This window comes from Entelurus aequoreus, linkage group LG01, assembly GCF_033978785.1.
Source record: "Entelurus aequoreus isolate RoL-2023_Sb linkage group LG01, RoL_Eaeq_v1.1, whole genome shotgun sequence".
Lineage (NCBI taxonomy): Eukaryota > Metazoa > Chordata > Actinopteri > Syngnathiformes > Syngnathidae > Entelurus > Entelurus aequoreus.
The window spans coordinates 93,214,466-93,239,692 of NC_084731.1; the positions used below are offsets into that span (position 1 = coordinate 93,214,466).

The following is a 25,227-nucleotide window of genomic DNA, read 5'->3' on the forward strand; positions in this document are numbered from 1 at the left end:
TTTTTTCAAATTCAAGACAAAGTTATATGTTTTTGGTAACACTTTAGTATGGGGAACATATTCTAAGTAACAAAGACTTAATTTAGAGTTTTTTGGTTAGGGCCAGGGTTAGAGGGTTAGGGCCAGGGTTAGAGGGTTAGGGTTATAATAAGGCCATGCCGAATAAGGCATTAATAAGTACTTAATAATGACTAGTTAAGAGCCAATATGTTACTAATTTGCATGTTAATAAGCAAATAATTAATGGTGAATATGTTCCCCATACTAAAGTGTTACCATGTTTTTTTACTGGTGCACAAAATGAACCGTGCATGAACATCACCTTGTTCAAAGAACAAAACCAACACAGTGCATAAACTCACAACAAATTACACACCTGCAAATCAGTCTGACTTCTGCTGTTGCCGTATCTGTAATACGCCAATGGGGAGAAGTTTTTATTTACATGATGAGTCGGGTGTGTTTTGACCTCCGCCGAACACCTGAGCCCGACTCACCAAACCCCTAGGGTTCGATCGAACCCAGGTTAAGAACCACTGGACTAGACATATAAGATTTCATGGGATTTAGCGATTAGGAGTGACAGATTGTTTGGTAAACGTATAGCATGTTCTATATGTTATAGTTATTTGTATGACTCTTACCATAAAATGTTACGTTAACATACCAGGCACGTTCTCAGTTGGTTATTTATGCCTCATATAACGTACACTTATTCAGCCTGTTGTTCACTATTCCTTATTTATTTTAAATTGCCTTTCAAACTAGGGATGCAAATTATCGATTATTTCATTAATTGATAGTTGATAACCTTATCGATCGATCATCGATTAGTTGATAAAGCGGCGTTTTCCCCCCATCTGAGATTTCCCCTCAATAAGGTACAAAATCAAAATCAAAATTTTGCTGGTATAAAATACAAAGGACATTGTATTCCCTAATCAAATGTTTATTTGATACAAAAGTAAGTCATCTTTGTAACATGAGGAATATAATATAAAGTGCACTTTAGTCTTGTCACACATGCAAGACTTGGTAGTGGCAGCAGCCATAATAGCTAGCTTTATTTTATATAATCCCTCTTGAACTGGGAAAGGTGCCTAATGCCTATCTGTCAACTTGAAAAAATACAAGGAAGACATCCCTGAAAATTGTAACAGCAGGCAGCAAATAAGTAAGCCTGTTGGCTGTTGCAGTCTGCTGCAGAACTTCACCTTTGGACTCAGGTGAGGCTGACAAGAACTGAAGTGAAAAAACATGTCACTCACTCACTACTGTAAAGACAAGAAAAATAAAGTAACATCAAGTGCACAACATGCACAATGCACATCTTAGTCTGTCTCACAAACTATTAGAAGGCTAGCAGCCTGCAAGCTGCAACATTAATTGAATCCCTCTTGAACTGGGAAAAGTGCCTATATGACAGTCAACTTGAAAAAATATAAGGCAGACATCCCTGAAATTGTAAGTAACAGCAAAATAAGTAAACCTAAGCCTGCTGCAGAAGAACAGTCATTGATTCAACTTAACATTTGGGCTCAAGTGAGGCTGACAGAAGAACTGAATGAAAAACATGTCACTGCATAAAATAAAATAAAGTGCATGCACTATGCCCATCTTAGTTTGTCTCTCACAAACTATTAGTGTAAACATTAATGTAATAATCAGTCAGCTTGAAACAGGCTGACAACAACTTCAAGTAAACATTCCTGAAAGACAATGGTGATCGTGATAGTAAAATATTAAGCAAGCCAAGTTTAGCCAACCCTGGCTACAACAATCAACTTAATATTTAGATCATCAGGCAGGTGGACAATTGAAATTTTAACAAAGGGAAAAGTCACATTTTAGAGAAGGCTCTCTGCCTCATACATGTAACATGGCCCATGGGTACAATTGCTTATTCATTTTTATTCAAGTATATGAGCATGTCTACATGCTCAGGTGTGAGCCGTGAGCGCAGCTTGGTTACAGTAAGGCCACATGCTGAGAACACGCGTTCAGAAGGCACTGATGTAGCAGGGATACACATGTATCGTTTTGCCACTTTTGCCAACCTCGGATACCTTGCTTCATTTTTTCCCCACCAATCTGTGGGATCAGAATCAAGGTTTGGCACAGCATCCTTCAGAAAACTGTCCAGCTCTCTCTCCACATCATTAGTGACCTGGTTGGTGTAGTAGGCACCCAGGAGTTGAACCATAGCAGATGTGTGTCTCTGTGGTGCAGCTTCCTGGACAGGCACGTCTGGCTGAGCCCCCTCCTCCTCCTCTCCAGTGGTACTGGCAGAGGCAGAGCTTGCTCCATCTGCTGTTGTGGATGTGGAGCTCACATCTTCTGCTTGAGCCAGTTCAAGCAGTTTGGCATTTGCTGAAATCCTCCTGGCTGGGCTGAGAAATGACAGGTGCTTGTGCCGAGGGTCCACCATCGTTGCTATCATTGGGGTTGATGTTAGGAAGTCATCAGATGCAATCTGTGTCAAATAAAAACAAATAAATAATATAACTTCAATTATTAATATAATAAGCAAGCAGTGCCACCTAACCTTACATGGGCAATGCATATTTTGTACAATGCTATGTATGTTTTGTATAGGTTATTTATTAGATGCTGCAATAATAATATTAATAATAGACATTAGCTGTTACCTTCATCCGTCTGCTCAGTGAAGCAGCCACTTTAGATTTGAATTCTGCCACTTTGCCTGAGTCTCCCTCGACTCTCTTCTTGAGGTGCACGTCGATTAAACCGAAGCTGATGGGATACGTGTTGGATATGGACACCTGAAGAAAAAAATATATATTAGTTGAGTTTAGTTCCTTTGTATAGAAAAGTTTCATAACAGTACAGATTCACAGGTTAGGTAAATAGGTACAAGGTCAACTAAAAGAAAGCTTACGTTTTCTTTCCCCCTCTTTTTTTTTACTCATAATATATGACATTGGAAATATATTACACAGAGAACAGTGATATGCATAAAGTAGCATTCAAATTCAAATGACAAAATCGTGCAAGGGGGGGGGGGTAAAGTAATACTCTACCTCAGTCTCTGTAGATATCACGGTAGTTGCTGTCTTCAGAGCGACTAGAACAGGGCCCATTTCCTCCATGATTTTCCAGTGGTCGTCTCTGATCTCAAGTGTCCGAGCATCAGACAGCTTGGTGAACGTGCGGTCTGATAGTACGGCGCACACCGCCCACCGCTGCTCCACCAGTCTCGCAAACATGTCACAGACTGAATTCCACCTCGTTTTGCAGGATTGAATGAGCTGGTGGCGTTCCAAGCCCATTTGGCCTTGCTTGGTTTCCAGCGCTTTGGTGGCTTTAGTGCTGTGCTTAAAGTGTTTGACCAATCTTCCTGCAGCTGCGATGACTTGGTGCAGGGTCCCAGCGAAACCATCGTTGATGGCCAGTTGTAGGGTATGGGTGTAGCATGGAACAGAGGCCCAGTCGACTCGAGGTTGGCTGTTTGCTAAGACGATGTTACTCGCGTTGTCGTGAACACAGGCTATCACTCGCCCGGTCAGCCCCCATGCATGCACAATTTCATTCAGCCGTTCTGCTAAATTATCAGCCGTATGGCTCATCGGCATACTCTCTGTGGCTAGGACTGCCGACCTCATCAGCCAGTCCTCCATGTAGTGGCAAGTGACGGTGATATAGCTCTCTGTTGTATTTGACGTCCAACAGTCAGTGGTTATTGCTACATGCGTGTTGGCCAGTCGTGCTTTCAGCTCGGCTTTCTTTCTTTTGTAGCGAGCCTCTATGCGGGTTGTTATTGTTTCTCGAGAAGGGATTTGGTAGTCTGGCTCACAATAGTTCATCAACTCACGAAACCCCTTGCCATCCACAATGCTTATAGGCAGCATATCCTTTTCAACCATGTTGCAAATCCTCTGGGTGATGCCCTCTGCCCGTGCGTCATCACACACCGCTTTTCTTTTGGAAAACGCTTCGGCGACGGAGGGCTGGCCTGGCCGTGCTCCGCCTCCACTCTCTCCTCCAAGCACAGCGGCATGTAAACTTTTTAGGTGGTAATTTAACGAACTGGTTGAATTGTTGTACTTCAAAACAGCCTTACATATTTTGCACGTTGCATCGTCCTCTTTTAGGGTGAAATGTTCCCACACAGCACTTCTCTTGCGTCGCTTCATGTTTGTTTTTCTTCTCTCGCATGTGGACTCTCATGTGTACAGCGGACATGTAGGGCTGGTCACGTGATGGTGTTGCTGCTTGGAAAAAGTACAATAAGCAACAACTCCCTCGTGTGGACTAGCGAGGTATAAACTCAGCATTACCTTCACACAGAAAACCACCGCACCGACCGTGACAGAACGGAATTGTCAATTAATTGAAATCGTTAATTTTAATCGGGTAATTTCTTAACGGCAATTAATCAAAAATCGATTAATTGTTAACATCCCTATTTCAAACGTCTATTCTTGGTGTTGGATTTGATCAAATACATTTCCCCAAAAAATGCGACTTATACTCCAGTGCGACTTATATGTTTTTTTCCTTCTTTATTATGCATTTTCGAAAAATACGGCATATGGGAAACATCGGTTAAATGTTTTCTTCTTCGACACTGACCCGCCTCCCTGAGGAAAAAGTGTTGTACAATACTCGGCCCTACAATGCTGAAAAAAGGGAAGTATTGATGTATTTTTGGCCTGTTGGTATTGACTTGGTGTCAGAGTATCGTTACTTTGTAGCATTTAAGAATTTCAGACAGCATATAGCATGTTTGTACACAATGCCCACTTCAAGACCGTTGGGAGTTGATACCTATATTTTTTTTAGTTGGCATACAGGAAGTACCACTCGGGCAGCGGAACTGCATGCTGCTCTTTCAGCGCGGGCTCCCTTTGGCTTTAAAACAAAATGTCATGTCAAAATGGCTATTTCATTTTAATGTATTTGATTTTATTTATTTTACTTTAATGTAACAGTTATTTTGAGAGCTTGGTAATATACAAATAAAACATTTTAATATTTTGTCGGTTGAAATGTAGGTCACTCCCCCTATGCGTCATCTGATTGATTGATTGAAACTTTTTAGTAGATTGCACAGTACAGTACATATTCCGTACAATTGACCACTAAATGGTAACACCCGAATAAGTTTTTCAACTTGTTTAAGTCGGGGTCCACTTAAATCGATTCATGGTACAAATATATACTATCATCATAATACAGTCATCACACAAGTTAATCATCAGAGTATATACATTGAATTATTTACATTATTTACAATCCAGGGTGTGGGATGTGGAGGGGGGGGGGTTAGGTTGCATCATTGCATCATCAGAGAAATGGACATTGAAACCGTTTAGGACTGACTTGGTAGGATATGTACAGCATAAGAACAAGTATCTACATTTGATTATTTACATTTGATTATTTACAATCCGGGGAGGTGGGATGTGGAAGGGGGAGGGTGTTAGTTTAGGGTTTAAGTTGCCTGGAGGTGTTCTTTTAGTGCGGTTTTGAAGGAGGATAGAGATGCCCTTTCTTTTACACCTGTTGGGAGTGCATTCCATATTGATGTGGCATAGAAGGAGAATGAGTTAAGACCTTTGTTAGATCGGAATCTGGGTTTAACGTGGTTAGTGGAGCTCCCCCTGGTGTTGTGGTTATGGCGGTCATTTACGTTATGGATCGTTTGACATGTACTTCGGTATCAAGGAGGTGCAGCGGATTTTATAGACTAGGCTCAGTGCAAGTTCAAAAGAATCGGGTGTGTCATTTCCTGTCTAGTCTGGTGTGTTTGATAATTTCTGTAGCGTAAGTGTGATGAAACTAAAAGTGGCCTTACCGTCATTTTAGGGATTAAACAGAGTTTACGGCTCGAGGTGGGTTTTATTTGGTGGGAAATAGGCTCGAATGGCTTTTTGTATGCTGAGGGTTGTCGACCCCCTGTACTAGGGATTTCAAGGAGGTCTCAATGTGCATCAACTTAACTGAAGAACAACATAGATCCACAAGGACGACAGCTATAATAGCTTAAGTGGGTCCAAATTACAGTTTGATACTTGCCACCTTTATCAAAAATGGAAAACTGGGTGGAAAACCGTAAAACAAGAATATGTTCTGTAATTCAGATTAATAGCACACTGCAAAAACTGAAATCTAGGTAAGATTAAATATCTCAAATAAGGGTGATATTTGCTTATTTTCTGTCTGATAAGATAATTCTTCTCACTAAACAGATTTTATGTTAGAGTGTTTTACTTGTTTTAAGGGTTTTGGTCCTAAATGATCTCAGTAAGATATTACAGCTTGTTGCTGAGATTTGATGACCTATATTGAGTAAAACATGCTTGAAACTAGAATATCAACTGTTGCAAAGCTGTGTCATCAACACTCACAAGTATAAAACTACTTTTTTAAAGTAATAATTTCTTACTTCAAGCATGAAAAAAAAAATCCTGATGCCGAGCGCATATCATTATGTCAAGATAATGGTACCAGCATTTGCTTAATTCAAGAATGTTTTTCAACATATGGAGCAAAAAGGTCTAATTTTTTTTTCTACCAAGAAAAGTGCACTTGTTATTAGTGAGAATATACTTATTTTAAATGTATTTTTGGGTTCATTGAGGTTAGCTAATTTTACTTGTTTTGGAAAGTCTTGACAAGCCGAATTTTCTTGTTCTATTGGCAGATAATTTTGCTTAGTTCAAATAAAATACCCCAAATTTTTGTTTTTTTTTTCTTGTTTTTGAACACTGACTTTTTGCAGTGTACATACCATTTAACAAGCTGAATCATCACCATATTTGATTTTTTTTGTCCTGTTGTCATATGTACTCTGACACATTATGTACAGAATAAACAAGAGGGGAGACCTGGAAGTACCCTTCCTGACAAAGTATCATTGACCCTGACTTTGTTTGTTAAAAAATTAAAACACAAATAAATAATACTTCAATGGGAAATACTAATATTAAAAATATAGCAAACAAACCTTTGACGAAGTGATCACTGCAAACTCGTGCGTTCTACTCTGCTCCCTCGGACTGAAGTGCGTGCTACTTTTCTCGTCGTCTTACGTAATATCTCACACTTTTCCGCCCTTCTTGATTACCTCTCGAAGAACTCTGAAGAAACGTGTCCTTTCCACGATTTGAATGGTTCGTACAGCTGAAAACAACACAAGCATAGGGCGTTTTTCTTCAAGAAAGGCCAAATGGCGCTCAGTGCCTATTGAGAACAGACGCTGGCTTGACCACCACGCATATTTTATGAGCCAGAAGTGACGTCACTTAAATCCAAGCAATAGCGGACGACTGACTGGAGACAAAAGAGAAGGCAGACAACAGCAAATGAGCAGCGAGGGAAGCAGATTTTACTGATGTCCTTGACTTTCAGATTAAAAAGTGTATGATACAATAAATTACAGCTACCATTATGTCACATAAAAACTGTCCACTCTGACAGAAAATAAAGACAAAATCATACAAAATGGTAACTGTTGAACTAACCCGGGGCCTCATACAGAATTGTGTGTAAGCTAAAACCAATCCAATGTAGGTGAATGTATGCTAAGATAAGATGCAAAGCAGCCACATCTTAGTTTTGCGGAATTAGCGTATTATCTAATACAATTGGTTCCTGTTCCAACGAGGCACAAGTTCAAATTTAGTGTAAGTCGAGACTCGAAACTAAATAAAGACTAAAATCCCTTGCAGAACACAAGTCCGTAATTTCCGGACTATAAGCCGCTACTTTTTCCCCTCGTTCTTGTCCCTGCGGCTTATACAACGATGCGGCTTATATACGGCCTGTTCTTCTCCGACACAGACGAAGACGATTTCAGTGGTTTTAGTACGCAGGAGGAAGACGATGACACAATGATTAAAGACTGACTTTTCATATACCGGTAGGCTGCTTATTTTGATAACGTACATGTGAGCACTTTGTATTACTTTGCACCGTTGTATTATTTGTACTCTGCACGAATGCTGTTCGCCATGTCAAAGATGTGAAAGTTTGATTGAATGATTGAAAGATTTATAGTTAATAAATGGGACGCTTTGCGAACCCAAACAGTCATCTCTGTCCCGACAATCCTCTCCGTGGTAGCAGGAACCCCTATATACTACGCTAATTACACATCAAAACCCTGCGGCTTATAGTCGGGTGTGGCTTATATATGGAGCAATCTGTATTTTCCCCTAAATTTAGCTGGTGCGGCTTATAGTCAGGTGCGGCTTATAGTCCGGAAATTACGGTAGTTCTTCAATTTGCAAGTTTAAAGGCCTACTGAAATGAGATGTTCTTATTTAAACGGGGATAGCAGGTCCATTCTTTGTGTCATACTTGATCATTTCGCGATATTGCCATATTTTTGCTGAAAGGATTTAGTAGAGAACATCGACGATAAAGTTCGCAACTTTTGGTCGCTGATAAAAAAAAGCCTTGCCTGTACCGGAAGTAGCGTGACGTCACAGGTTGTGGAGCTCCTCACATCTGCACATTGTTTACAATCATGGCCACCAGCCCATTAATTTGAGCGAGGATGAAAGATTTGTGGATGAGGAAAGTGAGAGTGAAGGATTAGAGAGCAGTGGAAGCGATTCAGATAGGGAAGATGCTGTGAGAGGCGGGTGGGACCTGATATTCAGCTGGGAATGACTAAAACAGTAAATAAACACAAGACATATATATACTCTATTAGCCACAACACAACCAGGCTTATATTTAATATGCCACAAATTAATCCCGCATAACAAACACCCCCCCCCGTCCATATAACCTGCCAATACAAATCAAACACCCGCACAACACACTCAATCCCACAGCCCAAAGTACCGTTCACCTCCGCAAATTTCATACAGCACATATATTTCCCCAAAGTTACGTACGTGACATGCACATAGCGGCACGCACGTACGGGCAAGCGATCAAATGTTTGGAAGCCGCAGCTGCGTACTCACGGTAGCGCGTATCCAACTCAAAGTCCTCCTGGTAAGAGTCTCTGTTGTCCCAGTTCTCCACAGGCCAATGGTAAAGCTTGACTGTCATATTTCGGGAATGTAAACAATGAAACACCGACTATGTGTTTGTGTTGCTGCAGCTGGCCGCTAATACACCGCTTCCCACCTACAGCTTTCTTCTTTGCTGTCTCCATTGTTCATTGAACAAATTGCAAAAGATTCACCAACACAGATGTCCAGAATACTGTGGAATTTTGCGAAGAAAACAGACGACTTAATAGCTGGCCACAATGCTGTCCCAAAATGTCCGCTACAATCCGTGACGTCACGCGCAAACGTCATCATACCTAGACGTTTTCAGTGGGAAATTTAAAATTGCACTTTACTAATCTAACCCGGCCGTATTGGCATGTGTTGCAATGTTAAGATTTCATCATTGATGTATAAACTATCAGACTGCGTGGTCGGTAGTAGTGGCTTTCAGTAGGCCTTTAAATTAGTTCTGGGACAGAGCTCTTAACTCAAAAACTTGTATCAAACCAACGTCTCCACATTAAAATAATTGGAAATCTAATTGGTGCTTGATGCTCAAAAGAGCACAATTTTGACATGTAACATACCTTTAAAAAGAAAAACTAACGTAAAAAAAAAAAAAAAAGTATCCACATTTATATTTTGAAAATGTCGTTATTGTTTTTTTCGGACTGTAGGGAGCATCGGAATTATAAAGCACACTGCTGATGAGCGGGTCTATTGTCGTACAAAAGGTCGCACCTGATTATACGGCGCATTAAAGGGGTCATATTAGGATTTTTTCTACATTTAAAACTAGAGATGTCCGATAATATCGGCCTGCCGATATTATCGGCCGATAGATGCTTTAAAATGTAATATCGGAAATTATCGGTATCGTTTTTTTTATTATCGGTATCGGGTTTTTTGTGTTTTTTTTATTTTTTGTATTTTTTATTAAATCAACATAAAAAACACAAGATACACTTACAATTAGTGCACCAACCCAAAAAACCTCCCTCCCCCATTTACACTCATTCACACAAAAGGGTTGTTTCCTTCTGTTATTAATATTCTGGTTCCTACATTATATATCAATATATATCAATACAGTCTGCAAGGGATACAGTCCGTAAGCACACATGATTGTGCGTGCTGCTGGTCCACTAATAGTACTAACCTTTAACAGTTAATTTGACTCATTTTCATTAATTACTAGTTTCTATGTAACTGTTTTTATATTGTTCTACTTTCTTTTTTATTCAAGAAAATGTTTTTAATTTATTTATATTATTTTATTAATTATTTATTAATTATTTTATTCATTTTTTAATTTAAGGACCTTATCTTCACCATACCTGGTTGTCCAAATAAGGCATAATAATGTGTTAATTCCACGGCTGTATATATCGGTATCGGTTGATATCGGTATTGGTAATTAAGAGTTGGACAATATCGGATATCGGCAAAAAAGCCATTAACGGACATCCCTATTTAAAACACTTCCTTGTGGTCTACATAACATGTAATGGTGGTGCTTTGCTTAAAATGTTGCATAGATTATGTTTTACAGACCACTTTCAAGCCACTTTCTGACCATCTGTTCTGGATGCGCCATTTTGTGGGCGGTCTTATTTACGTGCTTCCCCTTCGACAGCATTTTCTCCCTGTCATCTTCGTTGTACCAGTAGTTTTCAGCGCTTCCATTACGAGTCTACTGACAGATATAAGTTAGACCTAGAGATGTCCGATAATAATTTCGCCACACCTAGTGTGTGCGTGACAATCATTGGTACTTTAACTTTTTAACTTTAATGGCTTTTTTGCCAATATCCGATATTCCAAAACTGTCCAACTCTTAATTACCGATTCCGATATCAACCGATACCGATATATACAGTCGTGGAATTAACACATTATTATGCCTAATTTTGTTGTGATGCCCCGCTGGATGCATTAAACAATGTAACAAGGTTTTCCAAAATAAATCAACTCAAGTTATGGAAAAAAATGCCAACATGGCACTGCCATATTTATTATTGAAGCCGGCACGCAAAGGCAGTACCTTTAAGGTTTATTGGCGCTCTGTACTAAAACAAAACCTCCGCCTCCTGTGGTTACATAATTGCACTAATTAAAACCTCAATGTCGATTAATCGAGCACCCGTAAATCACTACACTGCTTATTGTTGCCGCTTTTATAATAATAATAATAATAATAATAGATTTCATTTGTAAAAAGCACTGTACATTGAGTAAACAACCTCAAAGTGCTACAGTGAATTAAAAAAATAAAATAAAAAATAAAAAAAATACATTAAAAAAAAAATATATATATATATATATAATAAAAAATAAATAAAAATAAAAACTACAACAGCCAAATAGCTTAAAACTAGTATGCATATCTAAAAAAAAAAGGCTTTTTAAAAAGCTGTGTACGTCTGTGTACACAGCGGCGTTTTAAAAAGTCATACATTTACTTTTTGAAACCGATACCGATAATCTTGAAACCGATACCGATAATTTCCGATATTACATTTTAAAGCATTTATCGGCCGATAATATCGTCAGTCCGATATTATCGGACGGACATCTCTAGTTAGACCTGTACACTACTTTGTATTAGAAATGGCAACAGCGGAGGATGAATGCCCCACAACAAGAGGATAGAGAAAAAGGAGAATAATGACTACAGCGCGGACTACAATGGCAGATGCGCGCCCATTTTTGGGACTTCTGCAGATCTTAAATATACATCAGCAAGTACCACTAGGTAAGAAAAGTTGGTTTTGCATAATATTGTGGTACATAAAGCCAGATAAGGTCTCTTAATCGGTGCCATTTTGGGGTCCTTATACACACACCATAATAACACCTGCATGTTGAAGCACAGCACATATTGTATGACTACATTACCTATAATGCAATACAGCTTTGTAGCTTACCAAAGTCATACTAAAACATTTTGACAGATTCTTGAGGGCTGTGTGTAATGTTCTATATTCTCAACGAAACATCAACGTTTTGGTCTTGCTTGCTTACGGGTACTTGCTAGCGTCATTTATTGAACAGGCGTCAACCTGCACTCCACACGTATCTCTCCTGTGTGAGTGCCATCTCTTGGTCACACTTATTATTACACCATGTACGAAATAAAATTGCTTCGAGGTCGGTACGCACAATCGGAATAAACACGTACATTAGGAACACCGGGTTATAAGGCGTACTGTTGACTTTCGTGAAAATGAAAGGATCTTAAAGTGGCTGTTTGCAACATTTACACAGATGCCTAGAGGGCGCCAACTGTATTTTACACAGTAGATCCCGCCCTCTCACGGCTTCTCGTACGGTACGTAACACATGCATGCACATTAGCTTTGGGTGTTGTTAGCTAATAATAGCAATCTGGATAGCTAGCATTAACTGTCATTGAATGTATATTCTATCATAACAACATGACTGCAAATTGTTTGTTGCTTCTCTTAGAGCAGTGGTTCTTAACCTTGTTGGAGGTACTGAACCCCACCAGTTTCACATGCGCATTCACCGAACCCTTCTTTAGTGAAAAATTAAAAAAAATAAATCTTAATTTAATCTTAATTTATAAATAGTAATCATGAAAAGATGTTATTATATTAAAACAGGGGTGTCCAAAGTGCGGCCCGGGGGCCATTTGCGGCGTGCGGGTAATATTTTAACGGCCCCGTGGCACATTCTAAAAATACGATTTAAAAAAATTTTAAAACATAAAAAGTGGTATAAAAGAGCAAACAGGCGAAATGTAACAATAAAATGTTTCAATGTTTACTCTAATAACACAAAGCTGCCATGCAGGCTGTTTCTTTCTTTAAAAAATAATAATGAATCAAAATCAATGTCATTGTGAATTATTGACCTATTCAAGGCTCCAATTAAGTCACATTAAATATTCCACTTTGAGACATTTTTTGGGGAAAATGTTGCATATTTTGTGTTTGCCATATAAAAAACTAAGCTGTTTTTTTCAAACAAGGGCCTAAAACGAACAAACAAAAAACATAAACAATAAAAGTTATAATTGACGGATAGATCTGAAGTTGATCTTGAGACTATTGTGTTAAAAGTTTAAAAAAAAAATTATGATTTATTTTTTAATACTTTACTGAGCAGGACCCTTTTGGATCCACAATAATATTAGTGGGACTTTTTTTTTTTTTAATTATTTTTTAAGTGTCATTGCTCAAAAAACAATAATGAATCTATGTTGTTATGAGTTATGCTATGAGCTCCTATTATTATATAATCTCAAATATTCCACTTTAAAATGTTATTGGGGGAAAATATTGCATATTTTGTGTTTTTTCCATAAAAAAACTGGGTTTTCTTTGACAAAAAGAGCATAAAGCGTAAATCTTAAAAAAAAAAACTTTATTTTGACAGATAGACCTAATGTTGATCTGGAGATTTAAACCTTGGATAATAATAATAATACTAAATAATGACACATTTTAAATATTTTTGTACCTAAACCCTTTGGGGTCCCCAGGATCAAGCCTGAGTGGAGGCCTAAATGTATATTTTTTATACATATATTGTATTGTTTTTTTAAATAAAAAATATCAAAATGGCCCCCGCTTGCTTTGATATTTCAGTGTGCGGCCCTCAGCAGGAAAAGTTTGGACACCCCTGTATTAAAGAAATACTAATAAAGATATATTTTATAAACAGAAAGTTACAGGAATGTACACATGATCCCATGTTTACATCTCATTGTGCAACATGTGAATGTTTTAGTGGGAACTAAATACGATATCGGAAAGGGGTACGAATTATTTCCAAAGCAGGACCCCCAGCCAGACATACAATACCAGTACACAGCTCATGAAAAACTATATTTTTTGTTATTGTCATTGTAAGTGGGCCAAAACACTTATTTTAGAAAATAATCCCATGGAAATGACTGCTGTCATTTGATTATAGTAATAAAAAATCCATCCATTCATCCATTTTCTACCGCTTGTCCCTTTTGGGGTCATTAACTTTGTATTTAGTCAGGTTTGGGACAGGTGTGCTGCTGGTGTGGCCAAAGTGTGCACATCTAAGTTAAAGTACCAATGATTGTCACACACTAGGTGTGGTGAAATTTGTCCTCTACATTTGACCCATCACCCTTGTTCACCCCCTGGGAAGTGAGGGGAGCAGTGGGGAGCAGTGGGGAGCAGTGGGCAGCAGCGGTGGCCGCGCCCGGGAATCATTTTTGTTGATTTAACCCCCAATTCCAACTGTTGATGCTGAGTGCCAAGCAGGGAGGTAAAAGGTCCCATTTTTATAGTCTTTGGTATGACTCACAACCTACCGATCTCAAGGCGGACACTCGAACCACTAGGCCACTGAGTAGGTCCACGCATATGGAAAATTAGAGGGAACATTGTTTGGGGGTATCCATAATACGCCAATGGGGAGAAGTTTTTATTTACACGATGAGTCCACCCCATATTGGCCATAATTATTATTTTGTTATTGCTGGTCAATAAAATGTCACTTTCATGCCTTCTCTCCTTTTTACTTTTCAAGACTTCAATCTTTTGGCCTTTAACTTAAGTATCACTGCGATACAACATTGATTCTGCTCTTCCAGCAAACGCGTTTGCAATCGTTCCATTTCAATTACGTTAAAGTACCAATGATTGTCACACACACACTAGGTGTGGTGAAATTTGTCCTCTGCATTTGACCCATCCCCTTGTTCACCCCCTGGGAGGTGAGGGGAGCAGTGGGCAGCAGCAGTGCCGCGCCCGGGAATCATTTTTGTTGATTTAACCCCCAATTCCAACCCTTGATGATGAGTGCCAAGCAGGAAGGTAATGGGTCCCATTTTTATAGTCTTTGGTATGACCCACAACCTACCGATCTCAGGGCGGACACTCTATGAATCCCCTATTGCATGATTTTGAGAAAAAACGTAATTGCAGATTTTTCTCTCCAAAATTGCGATTCTTATATTTTACACATATAATTGCATAAAACTGTGAAAATAATGAGTGAAGGAAGACATGTTATTTTTAGACTGTCAGATACCATATTCTTGTCTTAAGGTGCCACACGTTAGAACAATATGCAATAATTTACTTTTATTTGGATTTATGCGGAGAAACTCAGAGCTTTTTTTCTACATCATGCTCTTAAACTGAAGAAATAATCGATAAAACTATACAGGGATTATAATGTAATCTAATAATATTAGGGCTGCAACAACTAATCGATTAAATCGATTATAAAAATAGTTGCCGATTAATTTAGTCATCGATTCGTTGGATCTATGTTATGCGCATGCGCAGAGGCTTTTTTTTTTTTTTTTTTTTTTTTTTCAAAATAAATCTTTATTTATAAACTGCAACATTTACAAACAGCTGAGAAACAATCAAAATAAGTATGGTGCCAGTATGCTGTTTTTTTTAAATAAAATGCTGGAAAGGATAGAAATGTAGTTTGTCTCTTTTATCCGATTATTAATCGATTAATCGAAGTAATAATCGACAGATTAACGGATTATCAAATTAATCGTTAGTTGCAGCCCTAAATAATATATAATAATAATGCAAGTAACCTTTTAATGTGATATAAACCTTTGTTTCATTACTGTCGAATTTCCATTAATTGATACCATTACCATACCATTGCACTGTAATTGGAAGGTAAATAACTATAGTCCTAAATAAATAAATAAACACCAAAAAATTAAATGCACTCGTTTCTGTAAGCAAAGATTGAACATCTTAAAGTGCTTTTTTTCCCAGTTAGAAAAACTACGTCGGTCGTTGTCTTTTTGTTTAATGCCATTACGTAATCATGACATTCTCAGTTGTTCGTCCGTGTTGATGGGCTCATATTGCCATCCGATTTGAAGCTACCACAACGGGACATTTGGCTTTGTAATCATATTATCCTTTTCCTAATTTTTGTTACTTTGCAGAACTTCCCACTGGCGAGTCGGGAGGCTCTCTGTCTAGGCTTCTAGTGTGGGCGGTCTCGCCAAGTCGCTCTCCGCCCACCGAGAAAAAGACTGTGAATGGCTGAAAAGAAGGCTCAGTGCGTTCACTTAATTCTGCTGTTGGATTAAAACACGCTCAGGTGCTGAGAGCGACGCACAAAGTGAGACCTCTTTCTCCTTGTTTGAAGCGAGGATGAAACGTGAGGCTCAACAATTCTGATTGGCAAACACATCCGTCAATCATATGCCGGTGACGGCAAGGAAAGAAAAAAAACCTCCGCCTCCTGTGGTTACATAATTGCACTAATTAAAACCTCAATGTCGATTAATCGAACACCCCTAAATCACTACACTGCTTATTGTTGCCGCTTCTATAATAATAATAATAATAGATTTTATTTGTAAAAAGCACTTTACATTGAGTAAACAACCTCAAAGTGCTACAGTGTATTAAAAAATAAATAAAAATAAATAAATAAATAAATAAAATAAATTAAAAAAAAAATATATATATATATATATATATATATATATATATATATATATATATATAAATAAAAAAATAAAATAAAAAAATATATAAATAAAAACATAATAAAAAATAAATAAAAATAAAAACTAGAACAGCCAAATAGCTAAAACTAGTATGCATATATCTAAAAAAAAAAAAGGCTTTTTTAAAAAGAAGGGTATTTAAGCCTTTTTTAAAAGCATCCACAGTCTGTGGTGCCCTCAGGTGGTCAGGGAGAGCGTTCCACAGACTGGGAGCGGCGGAGCAGAAAGCCCGGTCTCCCATTGTGGATTTGGGGGTGAGTAGTTCTTTGAGGTAGAGGGGGGGGCATTTCCATGGAGGCACTGGTGGGTTAGTAGGGAGACGTTGAATTCAATCCTGAGTGGAACAAGAAGCTAGTGAAGGGATTTGAGAGTTGGTGTGATATGGTCATATGCATAATAAAGAAGAAAAAAAACATATAAGTCGCATTTTTGGGGGAAATGTATTTGACAAAACCCAACACCAAGAATAGACATTTGAAAGGCAATTTAAAATAAATAAAGAATAGTGAACAACAGGCTGAATAAGTGTACGTTATATGAGGCATAAATAACCAACTGAGAACGTGCCTGGTATGTTAACGTAACATATTATGGTAAAAGTCATTCAAATAACTATAACATATAGAACATGCTATACGTTTACCAAACAATCTGTCACTCCTAATCGCTAAATCCCATGAAATCTTATACGTCTAGTCTCTTACGTGAATGAGCTAAATAATATTATTTGATATTTTACGGTAAGGTGTTAATAATTTCACACATTAGTCGCTCCTGAGTATAAGTCGCACCCCCGGCCAAACTATGAAAAAAACTGCGACTTATAGTCCGAAAAATACGGTTCTATACCCTTGGGAGACATAATGTAGTCAAAAAGGGAACTGATAAGCAATGATAATCTTCCTCATTGTAGTTGTTCGTGCAACACATACTGTAGTTTATTGTTCCGCCGCACGCGCTGTAAGCTAGTTCCTGATTTACGGACCAAACGTTTTACCGTATTTTTTGGACTATAAGTCGCAGTTACACTTATTCAGCCTGTTGTTCACTATTCTTTATTTATTTTAAATTGCCTTTCAAATGTCTATTCTTGGTGTTGGGTTTTATAAAATGAATTTCCCCAAAAATTGCGACTTATACTCCAGTGCGACTTATATATGTTTTTTTTTCCTTCTTTATTATGCATTTTCGGCCGGTGCGATTTATACTCCGGAGCGACTTATACTCCGAAAAATACGGTAAATGAATTAATGGGAGCACATTTGTAACCATGAAACGTTGTAAAAATGGAGCGTCATAAATCAAGGACCACCAGTAATATAGCTCATGAATTATTTCTATTTACGGAATACAAAAAAACTGCGGGCCAAAAATAATGGACAGCCCTCGTCTACAAAATGTTACCATGTAGTAGTAGAATAGTACTGTCCATAACCGCAGTTGAACTGTGAAGTCATTGCTTATTGCTGCAGTTTAGAGGCAATGAAACCGGCCCCATACTGCTGAAAGTGGACACACCCCACAGCACTGGCCCGGTCATTGGTCTATCATGACCTAACGGTCCCTTAGCGATGACCTCATGCCAGAACGAGAGAAAGAGATTAACACTTTTGAGCCATATAAGTTAAATGAAAAAAAGATGTATAAAGACAAGAGGAGTGCCTGTTTCTGAGTAGGATCAACTACATCACCTGCAGCCATTATGAACAACTCCATTATGTTATCATTCTATGTTAGAATGTGTAACTAGCTATCACCATTAATATGTCAAATGTGGTATGGAGGAAGGATTAAGGAACGCTTGAACAAAACACGATGTGTGAACGTGCTCACAGTAGCCATCCGCAATATATTCTGAAACACTGCCAGTTGTGGATTTCAAAAGGAGAATTCCATTTCATAGGGCGTGACGTTGATAACGATTTGGCTCTCGTCATCAGAATTTCGTAACTCCTGCTGATGTCACAACTTTAACTTGTAAGAACCCATAGCAATTTCTGTTTAAAGAAAAATGGCAGAGGGTAAAACATGGTTTGATTGGGATGTTGTGGTAAATGTGGTCCTTATTTCGTAGTAACCCACATTTTTGTGCTTAGTAGCACAAATGTACATACAAATGAAGATGAAGATGATTTATTGTCAATTCTTAACATGCACAAGACACATAAGAACTGAAAAGTATATTTTATTTTGGAAGTCATTAGAAAAGTGAGGTTTATTGAGTGGCTTACTAGCATTTTTGCTGTATCAATTACATCACGTCAAGCTTTATAGCAATTTTAAGGAATACAGTAGCTTGTTTTATTTGAGTTAATTCAATAGATATAGTAAGAACAGTTCCATTGTAGTATTTGGATCCATATTACAGGGTCAAATTGTATTCCAGAAAGCTACTGACACTTGTCTTCTCTTATTCTTTCAATGTTTTGGAAAACCAGCATCCTTTAAAGTAGATATTTTATTTTGGTCTATTTATTTAGTTAGGAGTTACAGGAGCGCTCTGCCGTTTTTAGGAACCTTCTGTTAAAAAAAGCTAGTCAAAGATCATCTCTATGACAGCACTCGTGTTTTTCAGAATCTACTGCAAAAATGTGGATCCTCAAGTTTTTATTTTTAACTGAACTTGCAGTTAAATAGCACAAATGATGAAAAAGAGAGGACCTAAAATGGAACCCTGGGGAACACCATTATTATGACAAAAAAAGATGAACAAATGACTACTGACTGCATCTGAAGTAAGCAAGCTAAGCGACACCATAGTTACATACATCACATTATGAAAACATGTCACTGCCAAAAAGGAGAAGACTTACAGCGGTGCCTTGAGGAACGCCTCGGTTCTATAAATCAAAAGTTTGGACTCCAGTGTTCTATGATTGCTTCCAAAGTTTAAAATGTGAGCGCAAGTATTTGCCAATGTGTTTACAGTGGTCCAAGTTCCTCCAAACAACAGAAGCACTCCAGTGTTTTTAGGAATTTGTTGTAAAAATGTTTGTCTCCAAAGTTCTGAACTGAACCCGGTATGGTGCCCGGGCCGCCAGTTGAACGGCTTTATTAGCTTTATATCCACACGAGCACAGATAAGATTGCCTCTGCGGTGTTAAAATTATTTTAATCCACACAAGTGTACAGTAGTTTCAAAATTGTATCTGTCCACCAGTGACGTGCAGTGAGGTTTGAGGTTGGGGAAGCACTGACCCACTAGTCAGATTTACAAACATACAGTATGATGCAATGGCACCGGCTCAAAAACACACAGTATGATGCTAGAATAAAACATTTCAACACACTTAGCACACAATTAATACAGCATTGCAGAGCAGACACTAGACCAGGGGTCCCCCAAAACTTTTGGGGGACCCCTGGGTTAAAAAACAATTTGGCCGGGGGCCGGGCTGTGTGTGTGTGTACATATATATATATATATATATATATATATATATATATATATATATATATATATATATATATATATATATATATATATATATATATATAGCCCGTTACATATATATATATATATATTCGTAACGCACTAATTGACTGAGGCGCGAGTGCAATGATGTCACGTTATCTATGGGAAAATGCATTTATAGACAATCAATCAATCAAAGTTTACTTAATGTATATAGCCCTAAATCACAAGTGTCTCAAAGGGCTGCACAAGCCACAATGACATCCTTGGCTCAGATCCCACATCAGGGCAAGAAAAAAATAAATAAATAAATAAATAAAGTCAACCCAATGGGATGACAATGAGAAACCTTAGAGGGTTTATATAGAGCCAATATGATATGGCTAAGAGGCCAGGAGATGACATTGTGGGTGCTGATATTAAGTCTCCGTTGTTCAGTTAGAGCCAGATCAGTACGTGATATTCCAAACGTTTTGAAGAAATCTGACCTTGAATGTGGGCAAATGAGCTTTCCTGTTTTCGGGGCTTCTTGGCAGGTTTTTCAGATCAGTATATCCCATTTGGGTCCAAACACGGTCACACGAAGAGAATAAAAGGCAGGGAAAGCAATAAAGACGTTTTTTGTAGCACAGCCATAAAGCCATTCTTTTCCAGTATACCAATCCATTAACACGTTATTTTCTGTCCTAGGACCACACACGTTTGAACCAAATCGGGCAGCTCTAGCGTTGGTCTACCAGTATTAATGACTTCTTGCTTTGATTGAAAGTCCAGTATTGAAAAATTCCTTATTTTAGAAATCAAATCCTCCATTTTTAGGGCGAAAAAGCGTCACAGTTTGCGGGAAGCATAGCAGTTGTCTGTTTTTTTCTTATTCTACTTCTTAAGTGTTAACCGGTGTTGGCAGTTCATGAACTTTTGGAGTGCAAGTTCACAATATATCGCCCCCTACTGTGAGGCAGAGGTACTTGCTGCCTCATGGCCTGCCTTTTCCCCTGGCAACAAGCATGCGCCCCCTCGCACGCACACGCTCAATACACTTTGTGTGTAGCCGTGGAGGCACCACCTGTGTCTGCCTCACTTCTTGTCTGCCTTGTTATTTTCATCAGGAAACACGGAATTTCCACGATTTTGACCATAAAAATGATCAAAATATACAGGAACCACACCAAATTCACATACAAAGCATACACATGTGCAATGATGATTGTATATTTACGTTTAAACATACAATATGTCCTCTTAATGTACTGTATTTAAAGCCAGCAAGCCAGTGTTGTTTTTATTGTACTTTGGAAATGAAAATGCAAAATTGTGACATCAATGTATGTCTGTTTGTGTGTGTGAACATGGCAAGCTTTTGGAAATTAGATACCTTTCTTGACAGGCTACCATTTTGGAGCAGCTGTAGCTTGGTATCAGTGTTGCCAGATGGGAAATGACACAGGATCCTTAACAAGCTTAGAAGCTTAATATTATTGTATTTTGAGGAAAATGATCAGACATTGCTCAAAACCTTCTGCTACAGTAAAATATTACCACGGACAGTGGGTAGCATAGTTTATAATACAGAGTTAACTTTGAATAAACTATCAGGACATTTGGAAACAACTTTTTGTATTTTCTAATAGCTATGAATTAATGGGGTGAAATAATTAGACTGTTCACATAGAGGGTGAAATTATCATACAAAAATGATAATTACCGTACTTCAGGCAACACTGCCCGAAATAGTTACAAGACTGTCACGTTTTCCGTGTTTTTTTTCCTTTTGACAAGTTTTGTCCATTTTGCTAACTTAATATTAGTCCCTAAAAGACAACAGACAAGTGTGGAATAAAGGGGGGAATCGCTGTGGAGTTAAAAAAAAAAAAAAGACTCTTCGTGAGAAATACATTTATGGCGCTCAGAAGTATGGAAGAATTTACAAAGCAGGCTTTGTACCACAGGAAGCTTTAATCCTGATAAGACCGGACTTTTCTGGAAAAAGATGTCAAAGCAGACTTATTTCTCAGCAGAGGAGCAGGCACTTGTCTCGTTTAGCACACACACACACACAAACACACACACACGGTACCTCCCTTTTCTCCCTCTGTTCGTCAGCTGCTCATTGCCTATCTTATAGAAGTGGATTTTACTTTTATTATTGTAGCGATATGGTTCTTAACGTTTAGGATGTGTGTGATTTCTGATCATTTGTGAGGGCACCAAAGTGACTTTTTGTATTTGTGGGTGTTGGCAGAGCAGCAGCTTGTTGTTGTTTTGGCTTGTTAATAAAGAGAAAGTTCATCTATCACCCTTGTTATGTTTGTTTGCTACACAGTACTTAATATCGCTGTATATTGTGTTTAAAGTGTACAAACCTTCACTAAAATATGGACTTTTGTCGAGGCTGGAACCCATTATTCATATTTACATTGTTTCTTATGGAGAAATTTGCTTCACTATACAAACTTTTCGGTTTAGGAACCCTTTTCAAAAACCAATTAACTTCGTAAATTGAGGTTCCACTGTATATCCTTTGATTTTCCAATAGAAAAAGAACACCCCTGATTTACATTGTTCTAATGGGTTAAATAAGATGGCATTTTTCCTTCCTGTCCTGCAGGCTCCAGTGATGTCAGATGACCCGACCAGTCTACAGAGTGTGACGAGTGTGGATCAGCTACTACAGCTTCTTTATCCGGAATATAATCTGCTTCAACAGTGCCTGAGGAAAAAGTCGTGGCCTGGCACTTCCTCCTCTTTTCCCACATCCTCATCAAGCCTGGCCGTGCATCCTAGCCATGACAATCGATGGGTGCAGCTAAGAGAAGATGCTCTTTTTAAGGTGGACGGCACTCTTGGAGGTAAACACCACCATGTTCACACTTCTAAAAGCAGCCACTCACTAACACAATCGCACGCAATCAGTCATCCTAGAGGAGATCCAGCGCACCTCATGCCAGCCGAGGGAGGTGTGCATTGAGGTCACCAAAGAATACCCAGAATCCACCAGTCAGTTCTACCTCCCCCGCTGTGTGGCGCTGCATCGCTGCGGGGGATGCTGCACCAACGAAGCAGTTTACTGCGCCAACACGAGTCACACGCTTGTCAACAAGACGGTAAATATCACCACGCTTGCACACACGCCATCATCATCATCAACTCTTACCTCCTTTGCGTCCTCCCAGCTGATGGAGCTGTCGCCACCCAGGATGGAGCGCTCCGTTGTCATGGTGACCTTTGTCAACCACACGGCGTGCGAGTGCGTCCCGAAGCGGCCGCTTCACTCCATCATTAGACGAGCTGCAACAGATCACCTGTTAGTGAGACTCAAAACACACATATCACACTTGTCAGTCTTGTGTGCGCGCGCTTATTCTGTGTGTGTGTGTGTGTGTGTGTTTGTTTGTCCAGGTGTTCCCCTCCCACCGTCCCCTGTGTTCCAGGGTTCCTGTGGGATCCTGTGAACTGCATGTGCGTCTCCACAGATGCCATTAACTACTCTGCGAAGGAGACGGGTGAGACATTTTGCTGTCCGCAAAAATGCCATACCGTATTTTTAACTATTTTTTTCATAGTTTGGCCGGGGGTGCGACTTATACTCAGGAGCGACTTATGTGTGAAATTATTAGCACATTACCGTAAAATATCAAATAATATTATTTAGCTCATTCACGTAAGAGACTAGACGTATAAGATTTCATGGGATTTAGCGATTAGGAGTGACAGATTGTTTGGTAAACGTATAGCATGTTCTATATGTTATAGTTATTTGAATGACTCTTAGCAGTCAGTTTAGGCTTGACTCAGGGAAAAGGACGCCCCTGCCATGCATAGTCCCATGAGAAGTCTGCTGTTCAACACCAAGCGACTCATGATTAATTGGGATTGACGCAAGCCCTGGGCCGATCACCTTGTGGCTGGCCACCCCTGGAGAGGGCGTCTAGTGATAAGGCCGAAACGCACAGTGACCCAGGGGCACACTACTGATGATGCGTCCAAATTGCAAAACACCCATCCACCATTCCACCAGTCATCACCAAACACTCTCAAGTATGTGCCAGCACAAAGGAATTTTACAACTTATTCTGTGTTTTTGTAAACGTTAACCAGGTACGTTGTCAGTTGGTTATTTATGAGTCATATAACGTACACTTATTCAGCCTGTTGTTCACTATTCTTTATTTATTTTAAATTGCCTTTCAAATGTCTATTCTAGGTGTTGGGTTTTATCAAATAAATGTCCCCAAAAAATGCGACTTATACTCCAGTGCGACTTATATGTTTTTTTCCTTCTTTATTATGCATTTTTGGCCGGTGCGACTTATACTCCGGAGCGACTTATAGTCCGAAAAATACTGTACACATTACTGCGAGGGTGTCCAAATGTTATAAATCACAGGTGTCAAAACTCAAGAGCCACATTATTTTATATGGCCCGCGAAAGCCTGAAAATAAATGTGTCAATAAAGTAAACAAACTATTTATTCTTTCCTTTTAGACGGATACAAATGCATGTACGGTACTCTATGCAGTTGCATATATTTTCTACTTTAGTAATATCTAATAATGCAACACACATATTACACAAATCCCTTTTTTTTTGTCAAGATTTGACTATTATATAGTAAAACTGGGAAAAAAATCAGTAGTTTTGCAATTAAAAACTGGCAGCTTAGTCTGGAATTTTACCGTAAAAAAACTGTTTTTCCATTTACAATAACACACAGTAAAAACAAGAAAAAAACTGGCGGCTCAGACGCCAGAATTTTACTGTGAAAGAAAAACGTGGCACCAGTTTTCAATTCTCAGTAATGTACTGTTAAAACCACTGTACATTTTACGGTACATTTCTGGTGAGTGAGCTGCCAGTTTTTTCCCCCGCAAAACTACATATAATCAAATGCTTAGGAAATTGTGTAACAGTGTAATGAAGGGATTTGTTGTACATTTATCCATCCATCCATCGTCTACCGCTTGTCCCTCTCGGGTTCGCGGGGGCTGGAGCCTATACCAGCTGCACTCAGGCGCAAGGTAGTATACACCCTGAGCTAGTCGACACCACATCGCAGGACAAACATTCACACACGATGGCCAATTAAGTATATATATATTTTTTCACTGTTATAAGCAGCCCGGTGAGGGCAGCCACAACTGCAATGTGGTCCTCAATGAAAACAAGTTTGACAACTCTGTTCTAGTGTATGCCATAGTGTGATAGTTGCTTTTGGAGTTCCTGCTAGACTTGACTTACTTTTATTCTGCCTGGTGCCTAATAAAGGGACCTACTCCTTGCACTTTGCCTGTACTTCTCTGCATCCTGGGATCACGCGGCATTGTCACAA

General features: G+C 38.8%; 3 protein-coding genes across 10 annotated transcripts in view; 1 reads left to right on the forward strand and 2 right to left on the reverse strand.

Moving 5' to 3' along the window:
• The window catches only part of LOC133659337 (small integral membrane protein 11-like), a 38,655-nt gene extending 15,579 nt beyond the window's left edge, over positions 1 to 23,076 (reverse strand). The window contains exon 1 of the mRNA XM_062062097.1: positions 23,052 to 23,076. The gene's annotated coding sequence lies outside the window, so the exon portion shown is untranslated. The remainder of the gene's footprint in view (positions 1 to 23,051) is intronic.
• Positions 1 to 25,227, forward strand: part of LOC133659310 (vascular endothelial growth factor C-like) — a 50,980-nt gene that overhangs the window by 13,232 nt on the left and 12,521 nt on the right. For all 5 annotated transcript variants that reach the window (XM_062062059.1, XM_062062072.1, XM_062062080.1 and 2 more), the window contains 4 exons: positions 22,506 to 22,746; positions 22,811 to 23,001; positions 23,071 to 23,201; positions 23,297 to 23,400. In XM_062062059.1, the coding sequence (XP_061918043.1) occupies positions 22,506 to 22,746; positions 22,811 to 23,001; positions 23,071 to 23,201; positions 23,297 to 23,400 (667 nt within the window). The remainder of the gene's footprint in view (positions 1 to 22,505; positions 22,747 to 22,810; positions 23,002 to 23,070; positions 23,202 to 23,296; positions 23,401 to 25,227) is intronic.
• Positions 1,135 to 7,057, reverse strand: LOC133659288 (E3 SUMO-protein ligase ZBED1-like). 4 transcript variants are annotated; one of them, XM_062062041.1, is made up of 5 exons: positions 6,971 to 7,057; positions 3,042 to 4,229; positions 2,649 to 2,783; positions 2,168 to 2,473; positions 1,135 to 2,091 (listed from the first exon to the last, which is right to left on the reverse strand). In XM_062062041.1, exons 2-5 carry the CDS (start codon positions 4,152 to 4,154, stop codon positions 1,969 to 1,971), a joined length of 1,677 nt encoding a protein of 558 aa, XP_061918025.1. In that variant the 5' UTR covers positions 4,155 to 4,229; positions 6,971 to 7,057; the 3' UTR covers positions 1,135 to 1,968. The 4 variants fall into 4 exon arrangements, with proteins under 4 accessions (XP_061918025.1, XP_061918012.1, XP_061918019.1 ...); XM_062062049.1 differs by having other exon boundaries at positions 1,137 to 2,473; positions 3,042 to 3,997; positions 4,082 to 4,229; positions 6,971 to 7,054; XM_062062028.1 differs by having other exon boundaries at positions 1,136 to 2,473.